This window comes from Macrobrachium rosenbergii, chromosome 4, assembly GCF_040412425.1.
Source record: "Macrobrachium rosenbergii isolate ZJJX-2024 chromosome 4, ASM4041242v1, whole genome shotgun sequence".
NCBI classification, from domain to species: Eukaryota; Metazoa; Arthropoda; class Malacostraca; order Decapoda; family Palaemonidae; genus Macrobrachium; species Macrobrachium rosenbergii.
Window position 1 is genome coordinate 27,088,839 of NC_089744.1, and position 21,162 is coordinate 27,110,000.

Here is a 21,162-nt window from a genome sequence, read left to right on the forward strand (position 1 = left end):
AATCAAAAGGTCCTTTCAACTTGTATCCATACAAAGCTTCTGCTGGAGATATCTTAATTGTGTCATTCATCATAGTATTGATACTATATCGCACTTCATCCAAAGATCTGTCCCAATGTGTATCGGAACCTCCCACCGTCATGCAAAGCTTCAATTACTTTCCGATTCGCCCTCTCACACAACCCATTTGCTTCAGGTCTATATGGGATTATAGATACTTTCTTTATCCCCAACAAATTAGCAAGACCGTCTAAAGTCTTATTAATAAACTCCCTACCATTGTCTGTGATCAGACATTCAGGAACACCATATCGACAAATTATCCCCTTAAAAACGCTATAGCAACTTCCTCAGCTGATTTGTATTTCAGTGGGAAAATCTCGACAAAGCGAGTCAACTCATCAACAACTACTAATAAATGTCTATAACCATAAGCGGACTCTGAGAAGTTACCCAGAATATCCATATGCACTCTCTGAAACGGCCTATGTGGTATGGGATATGAACCCAAACGACACGACACTGTCGTCGCTGGCTTATTCGCATTGCAAATAGCGCACTTCTTCACAAAGGCTTCTACTGCGGAAAACATATTTTTCCAAAAGAACTTTGACCTGACGTTTTCATACGTCTTGTCTACACCCAAATGAGGAGAACCAAATTTACAATGTACAATGTCTAGAACTTGTGGTACTAGACTCTCTGGCACGATGATTTGTGTAATCTCACCCATGCTTCGAGTACTTCGCAAGTTATACTTAACTTTTCTCACCAATAAATTATTCTCCAACTCTAGACCAGAAAAAGGCAACTTATACCCTTTCTTCGGTGAAACTCCCTTAAGAAATGCCTTAGCATCTGACAACAATTTATCTTCATCTTGCTTTTGTTCCAGCAAGCCTATGTCCCAAGTGACATTTTCACCCGTAATATAACACACTGCGTTACTCTCACTATCACGAATAACAATCTCTCCCGAGACTGCCGACTCACTATTTCTCCCCGAAGTATGCACTGTAGGAACGTGTATGTCCTCTATATGCGATCTCTCAGAACTACTAATATCAGAGACATTAGACACCAAATATTTACTCTCTTCTCCCACACAGGATTCGGTGTGTATTTCCTCATCCTCGACCGGAAAATATCTGCTCAATGCATCTGCAACTACATTATGCTTACCTTCAATGTATTTGAGGTTTGCATCAAAATCTCTCAATGTTAGGAACCAACGTGCTCTCTTGGGCGACAAATTTGGCTTATTAAAAGCTCTAACAACGGTTGATGATCTGTAAAAATCTCAACTTTATTTCCCAACAACAACATCTTAAAATGAACAAGGCTAGAGACGACTGCGAAAGCCTCCTTGTCCACAACTGACATCAGCCTTTCGTTACTACCACGTGTTTTGAACTTTCTGCTATAAAAAGCAATTGGGTGTAATTTCCCCTCAAATTTCTGCATCAAACACGCACCTATACCTTCCTGACTCGCGTCAGTCACTAAGGTGAACGGTTGACTAAAATCTGGAAACTTCAAAACTGGTGGGTTCACCAAAGCGTTCTTAAGCTTCTCAAAAGCTAATTGTTGACTATCACCCCAAACAAACTTAACGTCTTCTCGTAATAAATCTGTCAATGGAGACGCTATTGTAGAAAAATTCCACAAAACGCGAAAGAAACCCGACATACCTAGGAACGAACGAATCTGTTTCCTGGTTTTGGGAACTGGAAAATTCACAATGGCTTTAACTTTCTCATCATTCACTCTAACTCCCTCTTTAGAGATAACATGTCCTAAATAGACAATTTTTCTCTTCAGAAACTCACATTTGGCCAATTTGACCTTTAACCCAGCGAACCGTAATCGCTTAAGGACTTCTTTTAACACCTTTAGATGTTCTTCAATTGTATCTGTGCATATGAGAATATCATCCATGTACACAAACACCGACTTTCCTAACAAGCCATGAAGCACTGTGTTAACCAGTCTAGTAAATGTTATTGGGGACCCTTGTAATCCAAAAGGCATCCTATTAAACTCGTAATGTCCCTTTGGTACCGAAAATGCTGTATATTTACGGCTACTCTCACAAAGGGAACTTGTAAAAACCCTTGCATCAGATCTATAGATGAATATATATTCTTGCCACCGATCTCAACAAACAAATCAGGCAAACAAGCTACAGGATATCTATCTGGGCATGTTTTTCATTCAATTTACGAAAATCTACACAAACTCTGATACTACCGTCTTTCTTAGGAACTGCAAGCAAAAGGAAAATTAAACGGAGAATTGGACGGTCTGATAATGCCTTCCGACTCCCACTTCTGAACTTCTTTTTCTACTTCTTCTCTGATCTTAAAAGGAATTCGATATGCTGGAATATATATGGGATTTGTACCCTTTTCTAGGCGGATTGAATGTTCTAAAACATCTGTAACTCCTAATTTATCTCCCTTCAAAGCAATAATATCTAGATATTCTTTCAACACTTTCTCTACTTTATCTGAATACTCAGGATAATCAACTTTAGCCAAGTGTTCATGTAGAACCTGACTTCGGAACTGTTGCTCCTCGTTAGGAAACATATTCCCGTCTCCACAAAAACTCACTAATTTATGCTCTTCCTTAAACTCTTCAAAATCAATTACATAAGTACCCTTATGATATTTTTTCACTGAGTCTTGATAGCTAACTAATTCTACTGAAGTCACGCCTGCGACTGAAATTTCATTCACTGACACCGTACTCACAACGTCTTTGAATTTCTCGGTTCCCTCAACAACGCACACTTGAGAAGGAAACTTTTTCTCTTTCAGCGACACTTTAACCAATGTAGGAACTCATGGTTGCAATTCAATATCTTCCAACAAAAATCCTTTGAAAGATCTCTGCGGAATATCTTCACTCTCTAATGAATGTGTTACACATGTCTCCGACTGTGTCTTAGGTTTCTCACAAGTTTCTTTCCTGTGTATATATGGAACAAAACAACCCGACTCACCTATTGTAATCCCCTGAACTCCCGTAAGAATGTTGATGTTATGTCGCATACAAGAAGGGTGTCCTAGCAAAACCATTTCACCTAAGGCTAATCCTTCTATGACCAAAAATGATTCTACTATTGTCTTTCCACCGATACAAAGCGTAAGAAATGACGAACCTAAAATATTCAGTTTCCTCGCTTGTACATCACACACTGTCTCACTAGAAGGGACTAATTTGCACTCTGGAAACCTCGAGTGAAAAGGTCAGCATTTACTAAGTTAACTGAGCTACCAGAATCAATGAAAATATGAATTTCATTGCCATTAGAGAATCCACGTACAATCGGCCTAGGTTCTAGTGACTCTACGACCTGATTAGTCATTATCCTGTGTCTGTTTTCGAACTTATCTTGTGAAAATTCTGCTGTTCCTTTGTGTATCTAGAACTTGCATCATGTGGAATTCTCCTGTCATATCTAGAAAAAACTCCCCGTGACTTCCCTGAATAATCTCTACTCTTCGTGGCTGGGCAAAATCTCCATCCATGATCTGAAGATTTGCAAACTGAACAATATCTCACTCTGCAATTTGACTTACTATGGCCTATTTTATCACAATTAAAACAACGTATCGTTGTGACTGATCTCTCTGGAATTTTCTTCGATTCTACTCGTGCACATGTCTTCGCTGTTGCATCATTTCCCGAATGCAGCGACTATCATTATTCTGTGGTTTGGAAACCGCAGCTGATATTTTGCACCTCCCTGTACAAAACTACTGTCCAGTGTCGGGCATTTTGCTAGATTTTTGTTAATCTGTGCAAACAAAAGGATTCGTCTGTATCCTGATCAATTCTCTTATCAAAACTATCTACAATTAAATCTGGGACCGACGTTAAAAGGCAAGCAAAGTGTAACAATCTTTCAAAATTATCTAAGGAGATATTATTTCCAGTTACCCATGGAGAACCTGTTATAGATTTCTTTAACTCAACTACTGCATCAAATAAATTCGCACTGTATGTGACTAGTGAATCATTGCCCTTCTTTATTTTGAGAAACTCTCGCAAATTCGAACTGCGCATTCACGTTGAACTCCGCCATAAGTAGCTCGTAGAAATTTCTGCAGTTCATTCCAAGTTTTACACCTTCTGAACCCGAAACTGCGTGCTCGTTTCCCAATATCTCCTTTATCTAAATCCAGAAATGATTTAGCCTCTGTTAAAGCTTCAGCGCCATTCGTAATTTTCTTGGAATTCAGATAATTGTTCACTGACTCAATGAAAGTTTCTATGTTTTGGGTTGGCTTTCCATCAACTAACCCTTTAAAATTTGTAATTCCCACACAAATGTTCGTCACTTTATGCACCACAATTGATTGGGATGTGCTTGCTGCATCGTCCGGCATTTTGTGAGTAATCACACGCCCTGAGCGTAACAACATAAAAAGAGAAACCAAAAAGAACACTAGAGAAAGGCACAAGTTACCCCCTCTAAAGAAGAACAGAAAACGGCGTTTCTGCGAACTTACGAGAATGGGGTACTTACCAATTTTGAAACAGAAAACGAAGTACCTATCTCTCAACTTGCTAACCTGTGACGTCACCTACTCGACGACTAAGCGAAAAAAAGACACCCAGCGCGCGATTATTGTTGAATAATCACTTTGCGTAATTAACTCACAATCGCCCCTATTCACACTTATTTGGGTATTTTGTTAACCCCAAAATTGTTCTAGAGATCATCCAGATCTATTTCACAACTCCCCACTCCCAGTACTCGAATAGAAACGGAAAAAAGAAGAAAGGTTCCCCGTATTACACACGTAATCACGACCTACTCAGTCATTCAACACTGACCCGTCGCCTTAGCTCTTAGGTGAAGTCGCCTATGCCTTGGGCATCAACGTTACCAATTAGTCTATTAGTAATCTCCCTCTTTCGCCATCATTAAAGACATTAAAATCATGCTGCCACCATTTAAAATCAAAAGACACCCGCTGCCGCCATTTCATTCAGACACGGCTGCCACCATTATTCAGGAAACAGCGTATGAACGTTCGCTCACGGCGACACTTACATCTATTTTTCTCCTCTTTCTCTCTCTCTCTCTCTCTCTCTCTCTCTCTCTCTCTCTCTCTCTCACCGTGTATCACTCTCTCTCTCTCTCTCTGTGTATCGCTCTCTCTCTCTCTCTCATCGTTTTCCAAGTTCACCCACCCGAATCGCACTCATTCTCACCAAATCAACTAAATGGACCATTTAAAGAAACGCAATAGTTTCTACAAAATAGGTTTATTATTCAAATAACCCAACAAGAAATGAATAAAACAAAGCAAAGATTAAAATGCATAATAAATGAAATATCGAGTTAGATAACTAAACTCTGAACTGCAAAACACTTCTGATTAAAGAAGTCTCACTATGGCTAATAGCCTGAAAATATCCAAACTCACACATACTCCCCAAATCAATAATTAGTCATGTCAAAACCAGTCTACCACATGTTATTCGAAACAGTCCACACTGTCCACCGACATCTGTCCACAGACATCTGTCGGAAGAATTAAACATGATAGAAAACTCCCAAAAATATATGAAATGCAAAACACAATAATGGAAAGTGTAAAATGCATAGCCAAGATATGGCAAACGTAACATGACAAAATAATAATATAAAAGAGGTATGAATATTCATATTAAATCTCCCACACCAGTTCAAAAGTTCATAATGATTAGAAAATCATAGTAAAAATCACAAGTTCAATTTTCTCCCATAAAAACAGAGATTTCAAACTCTACCTTATCTGCCGATTTAAGCCTGGATCCTCTCCAAAGCTACGTCTAGACAACTGCAGTTCTATCACGTTAATGAACGATCAAACTCACTTTTAGGGCAGATTTTGGCGTAATCTAGATCAAATTAACGCACGTACTCACGAATATACATAACCCTTCGGAAGATCACCTGACTGGCAATATTGCTGAGGAATCAAACTATTTGTTGAACACAAAGATTTTACCTCGAGTCTCTCGACCTAGTTCCATCTGACTCCATAAATTCTTTCATCACATCTTAAAGCATTGAAGCTATGAAATGCATATATGTGTCCTTTAAAACTTGTAGCAGCCATATTTTCTGAAATATATGTAGTCGACTGGTCACAATAATTATATCAGTGTATTACAATACCCACCAAGACCTATCAACTTTTCGATCAGCTAATATTTTTGTAAGCTTCGTACTAGAAGCCTTGAAATCCAAAAGAAAGGAATAAAGAAATTCTCCTCAGAAGGATGGATTCGAGCCCACATCAGTTAGAAGGCTGGGGTCCGCGCTAATACCACAAACTTGAAGGATAAAAAAGCTTACTGCAATTTTCCTCGTCGTCTCCTCCGTAGCAGTGAGTCTGTCCATCACAGACGAAGTGTTTAGCAATGCATTCGCCACTGCTGCAACGGAAAGCGCCCTCTTGACAGGTATCTGTACAGAAGAAAAGCCGCAACATAAGCCGTCCTTGTAGCCGTTTCAAAGGTATAATCCTACTACATCTACTACTACTACTACTATTGATATCTCACTATGCTCCTGAAAAGTCTGTTTTCCTGGACTGAATCGATTTGCTGCCCTTAAAGTGATGTTATATCTTGACGCTAAATCTTCGATGAATTGATGTACTACTAACAAAACTGAAAATACGTTTATACAATTAAAAAAATCAATGAAGTGCTCACTTTCTGTACTTGCATATTTACTGAGAATAAAATTAAAATGAAAATTCTCTCGATCGATCGAAAAATCTCTGCCAAGTGTCTAACGTAACTTGGAAAATATTATTTGATAACAAAACTAGGGATTCCAAAGGTTAACTCCAAATTTTAATAGACTGAGAACGGTTGAAACAAAGTTAGTGTAATTTATGTAGCAGAAGAATAACAGACACTGTAAGTGAAAAAGAAATAAAGATTAATAAAACAAACATTGCAAGAAGATACCGGAAGGAAACTGCCGAAACAATGATAGGTTGTTTGAATGACAGGTGACCACAGAGAGCTGGGGGGGCGGGGTGGGGGAGGGCCGAAAAGAGGTTTTTTATGTGAATATTGTCAGGGATGTTATATTCTACAGGTAAAATAAGAGGTAATTATCAATAACAGAGTGTAGTTGCAGCTTTGGTAAATTTATAGGATAACAAAGGGGTTGACTAATAACTTCTGACAACTTTTTTAGTGATTTTAACAATTCTGATATTCATATCAGTCGCAAATGATTAGTTAGTCAATCACAGCAATCCTTATACCTCTAAATCAGTTAACAAGTAGAGTCTTGGTTGTCCGCTTAGTTATGACATGTTACCACTTTGTTACATGGCCTAGCTTCGTTTTTGTCCGCTTTTCGTCAGGTGGCTATCACGTCTCGCCAGATATAGTCCCCATGGGCGAAAAACGGAGGAATATTAATATTTGGCTCGAAAGGAGACTGGTATTTCTTGGCCCGTTCATTATTATGTTAGTTAAGGCTAGTGCTGGAACTTGGCCAGCTTTTGATAACTTGCACAACCCTGTTCCGACTTCGCGTGTTTGTGAAGACTGTTTCGTATGCTATGGCGTTTTGTTTAATGAAAAATTAGACCCTTGTCTTATTTGTTCAAAAGTGCCCACGTCTAATTAGCTTGGAAGTGTGTAGGATGTTAAACGATCAGCCTACTAAGGAGGTAAGTGATTTTAAATGTGGAATGATTTTAAATAACACGTAAGCTATTGTTTCCAGGTAGTTTTTCGTATGATTTTGTTTAGAATCGGATTACGACGACTACTTGAGACGTCCTAGGTTTTAAAGGTGTAAATTGGTTTCTTCTGATAGTTTTCAATGTGATTTGAACAGATTTGACATTCATCCTTATAGGTAGTGATTGCAAGCCCTTAGGTTAGAAATAATTGGGAAATACAAGGGAAAAGGATATAGGCTAATATCAAGGTTAAGGTGAGGCATAAAGAGAACAACAGCTAGCCAAAATATATCAGCAGCCTCATATCGTTCATAATTTCTGGCGCCCTAGGTCAAGCTCGGTTAGAGTAGGTTAGCACCCGTCCCTGTATTTCACAGTATGATTGACAGTGCCTCCGTCAGGTTAGGTTTGGGGTACCTACTCGTCAGAAATGACCCGACGCAACGGTTAGGTTAAGGAACTTAGGGTAGGATACATCCTTTTACATTATTAGCTTTTTTCCTTTTTCACCCAAAAACATTGATTTTCTACTGTGTTCTCAATTGCTGTTAGGCTGAGACATGTGCATAATATAGGTTAACCAAATCTAGGTAGGTTTTGGGGTACCGGGTAAAAAACTCATATACAAAACTTTGTTTAAACCCTTCGTAAACTTATTCATTTCACAGACATGAGAAAACAGTGATATGATGATACGTAAGTCTGAATAAAATTTCTAGAAGCATTATGACGCATTTGTGGTGTAACAAGCGAACGAACAAACAGAATTCGCTTATTTGTCTCAGCTGTCAAGACTAAAACAGGATGATGTACACAAGTGGAGTGCCATTATTAAAAATGGCAACAAAATTAAAAATGAAGTAAGGATATTTCAAAAGGGAACCACTCCAGGTATTTCGCTTATTAATCATTTGCAGCAGCTTTGTTGTTGACAAGAAATGTCTTGAATTTGACAGATACTCAATAAAATTTTTTGGCTTTCTCATACTGTACCATCCAGGTGTTAGACTGACGCCTAAGCAGGGGCGTCATTTAGGGGGGCTTTGCCCCCCCAAGACTCAAGATCCCCCCCCAGCCTCAACTTGCCCCCTCACCCCACAAAGCCCCAAGAAGTAACAGCAGCTGGTTTTCCATTATTCCTACCGAAATTCAAATGTCATCACATTAAGTTATAATCTATCTATCTATCTATTTTATGTGCTTCAAAAAGCACATAAAATAGCTCAAAATCAAAAAACCCCCAGGTGATTTGGCTCGCTTCGCTCGCCAAACCGCGTTTAACCCCCCCCCCCCCGTTCTTCGTTGGGCGAGCGGGTTCCGTTCTCAGCTACCACTCCGTTGGCCGCGAGTTCGAATCTCCGGCCGGCCAGTGAAGAATAAGAGGAATTTATTTCTGGTGATAGAAATTCATTTCTCGCTATAATGTGGTTCGGATTCCACAATAAGCTGTAGGTCCCGTTGCTAGGTAACCAATTGGTTCTTAGCCACGTAAAATAAATCTAATCCTTCGGGCCAGCCCTAGGAGAGCTGTTAATCAGCTCAGTGGTCTGGTTATACTAAGATATACTTATTATTACTTTATCCCCCCGCCCCATCAAAAATCTAAAATGACGCCCCTGCGCCTAAGCTACTAGAGACAGGTAATGATGATGCATGGGTGTGGGGAGCCGAGACAAAGTTTGCAAGAGTAGAAGACGAGCAGAAAAGCCTGAGAAATAGAATGCCAGAGCATGACATACAAGTGAACGAAATATCCTCGGCTCTGAGACAACCGTTTTCATTTAACATGATAAAACTAGTCACTGTAGTACTTGAAGGGCTCTCTCTCTCTCTCTCTCTCTCTCTCTCTCTCTCTCTCTCTCTCTCTCTTACCACAATTGAATTCATCTAGGTGCCTTGGACAGTCGTATTCCCCGTCACAAAGGAGCTGTTCTTTAATACAAGAGTCATCACTACAACGGTAGTAGCCAAACGGGCAGTCTTCACTTTCCTCAGCTGTGAAAAAAAAGAGAGAATCAAGTTAATTTACCATATTATTAGTTAAGCAGATAGATTAAAACGTGTTTATAGATTACCTTATTTATAGCAACTAATTTTTCCTGATGTGCTACCAAGACACTTATTCTAAATCTTTAGCTTGATGAACCTAATGAGGGCCAAAAGGTGGATTTTAGTTTATGTTAATTTTGAAAATATTGAAGTCTTCTCCTTTACTACGGGTTAGATCGGCTTTTATATGAGTGGTGGGCGGGGTCAAATTCGGCGGTAATTCAGCACCGAATTTGACCCCGCCCACCACTCATATACTGTAAAAGCCGATCTAACCCGTTATTCATTTAGTTCGTCTTCACCAACGTCCCGACGACGATCGCGGAGGTGGTTGAAACATGCAGACTACACAATGTACAAGATATAAGCAAAATATAATATTTTCATAAAACAATCTTTGGCAAATATCCCAATTTAGACAAATATGAATATTGGAATTCTAATCAACAACCTAGCCAAGCTAGAAAAACGAATTGTCAGGGGAACTGAAACAGTCCTGTATAAGATTAATTCGTTGAAAACTGCCGTTATTTTCAACAAAATAAATAAATAAATAATAATAATAATAATAATAATAATAATAATAATAATAATAATAATAATAATAATAATAATAATAATAATCTTCTGCTCTTCAGGATTGTAGTGATCTCGGTATCGGTTGATGTGCTATCAGTTTTTTGCTTACAATTTGACCGTTGGATGTTTAATCAGAAATTATTTAAGTGGCCTTTTTCATCAGTTAGAAATTATTAGATCGAAAGTGCAATGTTCATTTTTTTCATCTTTTGGTGACAGAGAATTCGACGAACATTTACTCATCTCTAATAATGACTTTGACATACATAATTACAGAGAAGTATGCAGAACCAAAGAGACTAATTACCAACTGATCATCAGAAGTACTCTTTGCAACGTCAGTAACATACTAAGGTAATCAGTCTTCCTGATTGGCTCCTAATAAAGAACAGGTTGGCAGCGAGCCATCAATTATTTTTCTTATCAATGCTGCTCAGACGTGCCCAACCTAATATGCTTTGCAATACCTGTCAACGTACAACGTAAGAACTATTATCCATTACTCACAGCAAATGATTTCATCTTCTCCATCCGGGCAGTCAGCCACTCCGTTGCACGTCCAGTAGGGACGAATCAGAGAACCGTCATTGCATACAACTGTTGAAAAATATGAGGGGTGAATGTAGGAGAAAATGCGAAGACGAAGTGGAAAGTAAGGCATAAAAATCGACACTTAATGCGTCGAGTGCAAGGCGTGATATACAGATCATGGTTAGACTATTGACAGCGATTTCTAAGGTAAAGGCTTTATGCCACTAAGATTTTATGAAATAAAAATATGATGTATAATATAGATATGGAATCATAAAAGCATGTTTATACATTTGAAATCAGCAAATGATATATTAATTCAGAAACGATTTTTTGGTAAACATAGTGAACATGTGATAAGGTCTGCAAAAGATAAATGTGATATTGAAATTCACTGTCATAAAGTTACGTTTCCTTACATAATGAAGCTTCTGAACCGCCTCTGATAAACTTTATCCCCCCGCGTATCATTCTGTGTCCCAGAATTACCCACCATTACGTTTAGTGAAGGGATATCATTACATACAGCTAAAAACAATACTGCTGTTAATTAGCACAGTATAACGAGATAGAAATTCTTATAACTCACCAGAATAAAAAATAAAACGACTATAATGACAAGACGAATTAAATAATATAGATTTATTTGTTTTTGCTCGGCGTTTCCTGCACAATGTATTCCATTATCCGCTGTCCTGTTTACGTAAGAGTTAACTACCGTAATCAGTTCTAAATTGATAGATATGATCCAGTTATCATTAAAGTACCATGAACACACTGCTTTTTTCGCAAAATAAGCATTCTTCTGGTTATGGAAAACAGATAATGTATTCGTTATCATATTCAAATGTCGTAATTTATTTGAAAACGAAGAAATTCCATTGTTTCTGATACAGGATCAAGATCTCAATGTGATTATTGCTCCCATGTCTTCCCTTAAATGTATCATCATTAATTATACTACTCCTTGTCTCAGTACTTGCAATGGCTAATATCTTTGAGAGGAGGAGTAAATAGTTTAAGAGAATCAATTTCAGATTTCTCTCAAGGTTGAAAATGTATTAGGAACTGCGAATTCTTCAATAATCTGCAAGAGGAAGATGCAAAATTTGACAGCATTGCACAATAACATTGCCACAATACAGAAATAGTAAACAGTTTTGGTTGTCATATAAGAGACAAATTTTACTGTTTTTAAAGTTTTCCCTTTCTTATAACTCTCTTAACTGAACCATTTTGCTTTCAAATTCTACAAGTCTCTTGCTGAGATTACATTCAGTACACTGAAATATAGGTGACTCTTTTGCGCACTTTCGACTGAAAAAAATGAGTGCACACGCATTTCATATCTTTAAGGTGAGACATGCATTACATTACCCTGCCTCAAGGAAGATGGCTGACTATTCTTCCAATCTGTGCTATAGTTAACGTCGTGCTTATTCATAATTAAACCAAAACCCACAATTCAGTAAACTCGTTCCATCAAAGTTAAAGTTATATTCCAAATAACTCACAGCATGTAGTTTCATCTTCGGCTCCTGGACAATCAGCATTGGAGTCACATTCATTATCGCTGTGGATACATTCCCCAGAATCGCAGAGAAAGGCCCATTCGGCACATTTGGCTACGGAAAGTGTGAAAACAAGTAAGCGTGTTACCTACACTCGGTTGCATTGATGTATACAACACACCATGCTTTATTGTGACTTATAGTATTGCATTTCATATCCTCATTTGTAACCTTTTAAGAACAGTGCACATAACTAATATATGTGAGGTCACTTCTAAGTTATTCATGTGCTCTACTAGACCTTTCTTACTGGGAGGAGTGTTTCTCTTATCAAAATACAATAGTTGACGTTTTCTTGATTTAACTAGCATTGTAACTAGTCTCCCATCTGGTTATTTGTGAAATATAAAGCATTCAACACAACGTAAAATATTCTAACTTTTGGAAAAATGATCGTTACATTACTTACTGCAGTTTCTCTCATCTTCCCCTGAAGGGCAATGCTCTCGGCCATCACATCTCAGCTCTATAGAGATATTTGTTCCGTCCTTGCATTTAACTGAAAAAAAAGGGGCATTCAACACAAACAAATAATTAGTTAATGATTAAACGTTAATGAAACGAGATGTGTATTAGACGTTTCTTGGAGAAAGCCTTAAGCTATGTGTTCTGACTGAGGAGATTCTTCATTTCACGAAGAAAAAGTTATTGATAACTATAGAAATCGGTCGTGATAAATAACAATCCTTAGATTCAATAATGGGTAATACTTATCACATACTCAAACGAATGTGGCCCTCCCTAAAAAGGAAAGAGGCAAACACTCACAACACGTCCAAGTGCCGGTAACTATGTCAAAGCAGGAAGGATTCTCGACCATCTTTGCCTTTGTGTCGGGATTAGTAGGCTCTGCAAAGAACAAAATCTAAATAGACATTACTCTCATAAAAGTCAGTTGCGGAGGCATTATCTTCACGTACCACTCATTTCAGCAGAATTTCTTATCCAAATATGTTTGTCGTTTAACAAAACGAGATGAAATTTAGGGATGTGAAATTGAAAGATGACAAAGTAAAATTAGAGTAAGTTATAGGGTCGTCCCTACCTGTGCCATTATTTCTCTTCTTCCTTGATGTGGGTCCATTTATCTGTTAAAAGAATAAAGAATGATGTGAAACTGCAAGATTTTGTAAAAAGCATCCAGAACTTATAACCACCATATGGAATCTCATTAACTCATTAAGTGATTATCTGAAAAACTCCTTTGTAAAGTTCTCATTATATTTTACTTTTATCGTTAAATATTGGTAATAAGTGAAGCAATACACAAACCAAGTAAGAGAGTTTCATTTGATCAACATTTATTAATGGTATAAGCGTGATTAATATTTTGTTTTCAACAATGTATACCAGTCTGAACTGCAAATGTCACTGACGTTGTTTTACGGAATGTCCCTAACTTTGCATCAAGTGAGCATCCTTTTGCAAAACAAATATTAAGATATTTTGAAACGTGAATGACCAAAATACCTCATAATGGCTTCTTACTGGAAGGCTGCCAGTCAAGAACAACGTCGGTATCAAGGGTCTGGATCCCTTCTCTATGGCGGTGTCTTTGTTCTCGTCTAAAGAGGCTAGCCAGTTTTTCCTCATCTCGAGGGCATGAGGCTTTTTTGAGTCTCTTGGCTTCGTGGATAGCACGGCTGCTGTTCCAGCTTGGGAACTCGGTTTGGTTTCTTTCAATTCATCACAGACTAAGGGGAAACAAAAACTGAGAATGAGGTCTGAATGCACGTAAAATACGTCTGACTTCATCTACGTATTGTAACAGAAATGTTCTACATTTTATACGTTCACAAATTACATTTGCGAAAGAATAGCATGTGCTCTGTAATATCAGTTTTTTACTTTTCTGTGAAATGTTACAACCCCTGATGGATAACAGGTACTGTATTGAAACTTTGAGGACACAACTTTTACATAACTTTCTTTATAAATTAAGATAAGTTGTGACTCTCTGAAATAGAAATGACATATTTTAGAAATAAGTTGGTCCTTTTGTAAAGTATTAACTTCTAGGACCAGTAAGAACTCCATTTGTAGCTATGACCTGTTTACTCACCTGGCACTGAAGCCCTGTCATCCATATCCTTGAAAGATCCCCATATAGGATGATTCACAAGGCTTGAAGGACTTCCCAAAGGATTTAAATTGCACACAGTTATAGCAGGGAACTCTTCTACTTTCTTCTCCTTTTCCTGAGGGTGAGAACGACAGTATAACTCAAGGATCAACGTGTCACTATGGCTCTAAATCTTTGGTCTTCTTGTTCACTAAATGCATGAGATACCGGTACTGGTAATCTTTCGATCAAGCCTCTCACCTGTTTTCAGGTGCTCCCGTTATTGCTAATTACTATAGTCTTGTCCTTTGTATTTTATCTTATTTTATTGATCTTTTACTCCACCATACCAAGTCATTCTTTTTTGCTTCAGTTTCCTTTCTGTCATCTGAATAACTTCGAGACATTGTTTTTGCCAGCTTGTAACAAGTTGCCTACACAATTGCTGCTGTTCCTTAGCGTTGTTCCTAAACTTATCATCGAGTCATTCTATCAAGTCATCTGTAAATCCTGTCACCTAAATGTCTCTTGGAGTCACTGTTTTGTGCTTATTTTATAGAATCATTGGTGCGAGTCCAATTTTCATTTTCTAACATAAGAATTCTACAGGATCGTAGCTGAGTAGTCAGTCTATATATAGTCACTTAATTACTTTAACTCATCATGTTACTTTTTTGAGTCAAAGTTGCAGCCGGTTACCCGAGTGTTAACTTATATTTTGACCCTATTTTACGTCCTGAAATATAGGCGCCTTAGCAGGTCGTTGTTTTTGTGTTTCTCTTAGACACTTTTAGGAAACCGGACAGATACAACTATCAACTCGTCCAACTTAAGAAATTTTTCCCAATGCTGAAACATTTCCTTTATCAACGCCTTTTTTTTATTTTTTTAGAAAAGGAAAAGGTGAAATCTTGGCGTAATTTCTCTTTCATATGTTTCAGAAATATGCAGACAATTACGAAATTAATTAAAACTACTAATTTGTAATGAAAGGTTCCTAAGTCCCAACAACTGTGTGCTCTCTTTCTAAGTCAAAGATAATTCCGCTGATTTCGTGCTAAGATGCAGTGAAGTAGTTAACTCATGAAGAACAGGTCGTGCAAACAAAACAAAACAAAAAATTAGAATATTCAAGTAATGGCGAAGTCCCCTTACCTCCCGATTAATTTTCGTGGGATAATGATAGTAATCGGCTATAATAATCAAGATGTGATACAAGGCCCAAATAGTTAGCCCGATGCACAAACATGACCAAAGTAGACGGCGGTGCCAACTCCGCTGCCTGTAGGGGAAAGAGAAAGTTGACCTTTTATGACATAAGATATAAGTATTGGAGTTATTTATGGAACTAGAAAGTGTGTTAGGGTTTGGGCCATGTAATGGACTGATGCTTGCTTACTGTTCAAGGATGCCTTGGTATTTCTTGTGCTGAAGTCAGTCTCCAGTGTCAAAATTATGTTCACAAGCGAACACGGAACAATTATCTGACTGTGATATAACCCCAGTATTACCCGACGAAGACATTTTCCTCAGCCACTTTCTACACTTTTTATTGCAATCTGTGCAAATGAAGTCATTGATTGGCAAGTATATGAGGCGGGGTGGGGGGAGGAGAGAAAGGTCACTCTTTCAGTAAACACTGAAAAGGATACCTGTGACTGGATGTATCTTGTGACCTTGTTTATGAACAAAGTAGGCGGTTAGAAAACATATACATAACAAGGAATACAAATTTTAATCCACCGCCGCAAAACCAGCAAATAGTGATATTTTTCTGAATTCCTCCAGTGAAATAATTTCAGAAAATCCACACTTTTTCTCTGCTGATCCAAAAATTTGGCTGTAAAAGACTTGAAGATGCTAACAAGAAAATCTGAGTAAATATTCCTCGATATATATATATATATATATATATATATATATATATATATATATATATATATATATATATATATATATATATATATATACCATTATACATGTATATATACATATATATATAGATATATACATATACATATATATATATATATATATATATATATATATATATATATATACATATACATATGTATAATAAAGATAAAATTCAGAAGGAAACGGAAACACTGGAGTGCTGCGAGGCCTTTCGACACTAGTGTTTCCGTTTCCTTCGTGGATTTTATCTTTATTTATATATTCATCACATTCCATATTTTCGTGATTCAGTTATACATCTATATATATATATATATATATATATATATATATATATATATATATATATATATATATACTGTGTATATATATACTGGCATAATATCACAGAGGATCCTAGCCTGGCCCTAAGTTGGGGGCGATGATATATGTGTGTATATATATATATATATATATATATATATATATATATATATATATATATATATATATATATATATATATATATATATATATAATATATGTATATTATATATATATATATATATATATATAATTACATATATATATATATATATATATATAATTACATATATATATATATATATATATATATATATATATATATATATATATATATATATATATATATGTGTGTGTATGTGTCTTTATAATAGACTATCATCCAACCTCTCAACACAGCTCTTTGATAAAGAATAAAAAAGAATTCACTTATCCCACCTATAAATCCTTCCGTAACCGTGAATGGTGGTTGATCTGAAGAAATTGTTGGCAACATCGTGGACTGTAGCTGGGTCTTCATTTTCAGGCCCGAAGTGTAACTCCATGTACTCTGCAAATAATAATAATAATAATAATAATAATAATAATAATAATAATAATAATAATAATAATAATAATCAAAATAACAGATGATTTTCATTGACTCATTCCTGGACGATTTTCCTTAATGGGAGTCTCCTTATCACAGCTCATTACTCCCAGAAGGTATACTGTAGGCATTACTAAAGGTTCTTATAATAATAATAATAATAATAATAATAATAATAATAATAATAATAATAATAATAATAATAATAATAATAATCAAAATAACGGATGATTTTCATTGACTCATTCCTGGACGATTTTCCTTAATGGGAGTCTCCTTATCACAGCTCATTACTCCCAGAAGGTATACTGTAGGCATTACTAAAGGTTCTTTGCAGCGTTCCTTCGGCCCCTGGCTGCAACCCCTTTCATTCCTTTTACTGTAACTCCATTCATATTATCTTTCTTCCAGCTTGCTATCCATCCTCTCCTAACAGTTATTTCATAGTGTGACTGCGAGGTTTTCCTCCCGTTACACCGTTCAGACCTACCTACTCTCAATTTCCTTTCTGGCGCTGAATAACCTCATAGTTCCCAGTGCTTGGCCTTTGGCCTAAACTCTATATTCCATTCCATTCCACAGTTCAAACCATAACAATATTTCCACCCTCACTTCTTCTTGGACCATTTCTAGGTAATGAGTGCTAAGTAAATTACTATTCTGCAATATTTTGTGAATCACAATAATTCTAAAATCATAGGGAGTCAAACTCTGGTACATGGGACATATTCATTATATCAATGTTCGTCAGTGGAAGCTAATTAAACTCAATGTATTGGACAATGCAAAGTTGCTTAAGTTTTGTGTTCTAAGAATAACATCGGTGATACTATTGGTAAACTAACTGAAGATACACTCACACATAGGAATTAGACATTTGTTTCTTGTTGTGTCTCTTCAAATATTTCATTGTGGTCGTATTCAAGTATCTCTCAAAAGTTTAAGTTTTTCTTCAAGTCTCTATCAATCGCTTCTGATATCGTTTGCACAAGGATGGGTAGGGCCAGTAAAATATAGCTTATTTGACTTGTTTTTTTAGTCTTTAGGACATCACTTTTGGCTTATCTTTGCACCCCGCAAATAAAAAAAGAGCAGAACGACAAAGTGATTTTCCTTGTTCGAAAAGCAAAGAAACAATATGATTAGTTAAAGGCACAGACTAACAGTTAAGAATGTCAAAATATTTTACTCCAGGACTTCTTAAGATAATCAATGACAAACAATCAGAAGCTAGCTATATTGTTGAAAACACATAATTCTATATGTAAATTGAAACCAAAGACAAACGCAGGACCCTCTAAAGAAGTGGATCCCGGCTAAACGTAACTTGAAAAACGGTAAAAACCAATTACTTCAATAACTGAACGAGTCTGTTAAGTCTTGGTAAGCTCCACTCGACTTACATAATCAAGGCTACGAACCCCATACATTAAGATATGAGATTTGATAATGGGTATTGCAAGCCAGAGGGTGTGGCAGCTGCACACGCTCAGATAACTGAACGCAGCTTTTTATTTTTTTTTTTTAAATCTGGCACGAGCTTCATGAGCCTAAAAAAAGATTTTTTCTAAGGCCATATTTGTTCCGGAACTATAAAAAAGATATAATTTTCCTCTAGGTACCGATTTTCTTTCTTTTTCGTTGTCTGTTGCATTTATTATAGCAGAAATATTTATCAGTCACTAAAGACAACAAGGAAATAATCGTCTCTTGCCGGCACAAGTCAATGCTCTTTTTCCCTTTGGCTGATGGATGACTTGATTGATGGGAAATGACGGGCCTGCACGCAATCGAACATAGTTTTCTCAGACTCTTAGCTTATATATATATATATATATATATATATATATATATATATATATATATATATATATATATGTGTGTGTGTGTGTGTGTGTATGTATGTATATATATATATATATATATATATATATATATATATATATATATATATATATATATATTTATACATATATACACTGTGTATATCTGAACTGCTTATCCAGACTGGTTAGCTGAGACAATTAACTCTTTCGTGGAACCTTCTAGAAATTGTTATATTTTAGCTTATTTATTCTCTCTATAAAATCTGGAGAGCATACAGTACATCTAAGATGAACATCATTTTTAAAAGATTTCTTTTTTCTAAAATTTAAGTCAAACATCTTCCTAAAAGTGCCAAAGAAATGGAAAAAACAAATCTAATAGCAAACCAGAATCGATAATAATCATTAATCTTAAGATGTTCCCTTATCCAGATCTCAACATAAACCTTTAATACGTTGTTACCACTCACGAGGGCCACCTTTCGGTGAAACTCACGGAAAATCCAGACGTAACTTTTACAGTAATTCTGCTCACGAACAGACGAATAAACAAACCGAACAAAAACACCAGCTCTCCGTTGGAGGAGGTAATAATGGTCACAAGGATCGATCACGTCTCCCTCTAAACATTACGTAAGACGCATTGATTACTACACTGTGTCGTAAATCAATTAAAGATCAAATTGATCTTCAGATCTTCCGCTGAACGACTGATCAAGAGAACAAACTCAAGTGATTTCCTGAAGAGGGCCGACCGTGCGATTTAGACATTTAGTTGCTCGGGGACAAAAAAGAAAAAAAAAAGCCACACCCTCCTGCAATTGCCACCACGTGTTCCATCTGAGATTAATTGAGTGTGAAACACTTCGGAGGTGCGCGTACGCACGCACACACACACACATGAATAGGATAGAGACTGTTTATCACTGATGTATTTGGCAAGCTGCAACGGTGGTTAAACCATGACGCAGACTATTATTGCACCGATGTATCAGAAAAGTTATTTAATAACTAGACGAGAACCAGTTAAGAGAATAAACACAAACAATGAAGTTATTAGTAAAGAATCTAAAGCAGCAGTACTCACAAGCATGAAAGAGCAATAGCAAACACTTAATAAACAGATAATGAAACTAATATATGTAAACCCGGGAATTGGGATATTATGAATGTTTTATTTCTTTCTCATTCTCACCTTTTTTCTGTAAGTAACGAGAAAGACTGATATGCAAATGAACCCCTGTTAGGATTCCGGAATTACTTTAGACCGAGATGATCGGACCACCTGACAACGCAGACACTCACGCAGGTATGACTCATTCCCGGGCATGGCATTTTCCCTTTTTATTAACTACGTTGTGTTTGTTTCTTTATCATTGACGGTGTAATGCCATGTTTTCCTGCTATTTTATATACTTTAGGTTCCCTCAGTTGTGCGCTTGCTGTGTTACAAGCTAAGTAACTAGACATAAACAGTAACCTTTCCTACAGTTATTTTGAATGGCTTAAGATTTCAGGCGCAACATCATCTGAGATTCAATTAGAATTGGTTACGGGGAATGCAGCTGTTTAGCCTCAGTTAGTAGGCGTGATTCTCTCAAAGTGCAGTCAAAGGCTGCTTTTTAACAATGCAAACTAATTTGGGAAATCAACATGGAATATACGAATTCTCCTGCAGCAGCAGAATATTATAGTTTTTTGTATTTTTATGATGAAGCTCACGAATGATGTTACCGCTCATTCATTTCTTTATTTTCTGGGTAATCCATCACATTCGTACTGTTTCCGAAGCACTTCATAGTATTACATTTTGCTTTCCTTATTTTTTTCTTCAAATATCTATTTAAAAGCACACACTTTTTACATCAACCTCATCGACTTCATTGTTGTGTCTAACTGGCGCAAAAACTGCAAACTGTAAATCCCAACTTAACCAGAGAGAAAAAGGATGAAATAAGTGATATAAGATGCGTACTAACAACACATTCAGCTGTGAGAGGCATATTAGTGGCAACTC

General features: G+C 36.6%; 1 protein-coding gene across 1 annotated transcript in view; it reads right to left on the reverse strand.

Annotated features, from left to right (window-relative positions):
• Window positions 1–21,162, reverse strand: part of LOC136831436 (uncharacterized) — a 45,252-nt gene that overhangs the window by 21,904 nt on the left and 2,186 nt on the right. The window contains exons 2-12 of the mRNA XM_067091898.1: window positions 17,169–17,280; window positions 15,666–15,792; window positions 14,511–14,646; window positions 13,919–14,142; window positions 13,494–13,536; window positions 13,217–13,297; window positions 12,858–12,947; window positions 12,392–12,502; window positions 10,854–10,943; window positions 9,591–9,713; window positions 6,362–6,472 (exon numbers count right to left, since the gene is read on the reverse strand). Of these exons, the coding sequence (XP_066947999.1) occupies window positions 6,362–6,472; window positions 9,591–9,713; window positions 10,854–10,943; window positions 12,392–12,502; window positions 12,858–12,947; window positions 13,217–13,297; window positions 13,494–13,536; window positions 13,919–14,142; window positions 14,511–14,646; window positions 15,666–15,792; window positions 17,169–17,275 (1,243 nt within the window). The 5' untranslated portion in view covers window positions 17,276–17,280. The remainder of the gene's footprint in view (window positions 1–6,361; window positions 6,473–9,590; window positions 9,714–10,853; window positions 10,944–12,391; window positions 12,503–12,857; window positions 12,948–13,216; window positions 13,298–13,493; window positions 13,537–13,918; window positions 14,143–14,510; window positions 14,647–15,665; window positions 15,793–17,168; window positions 17,281–21,162) is intronic.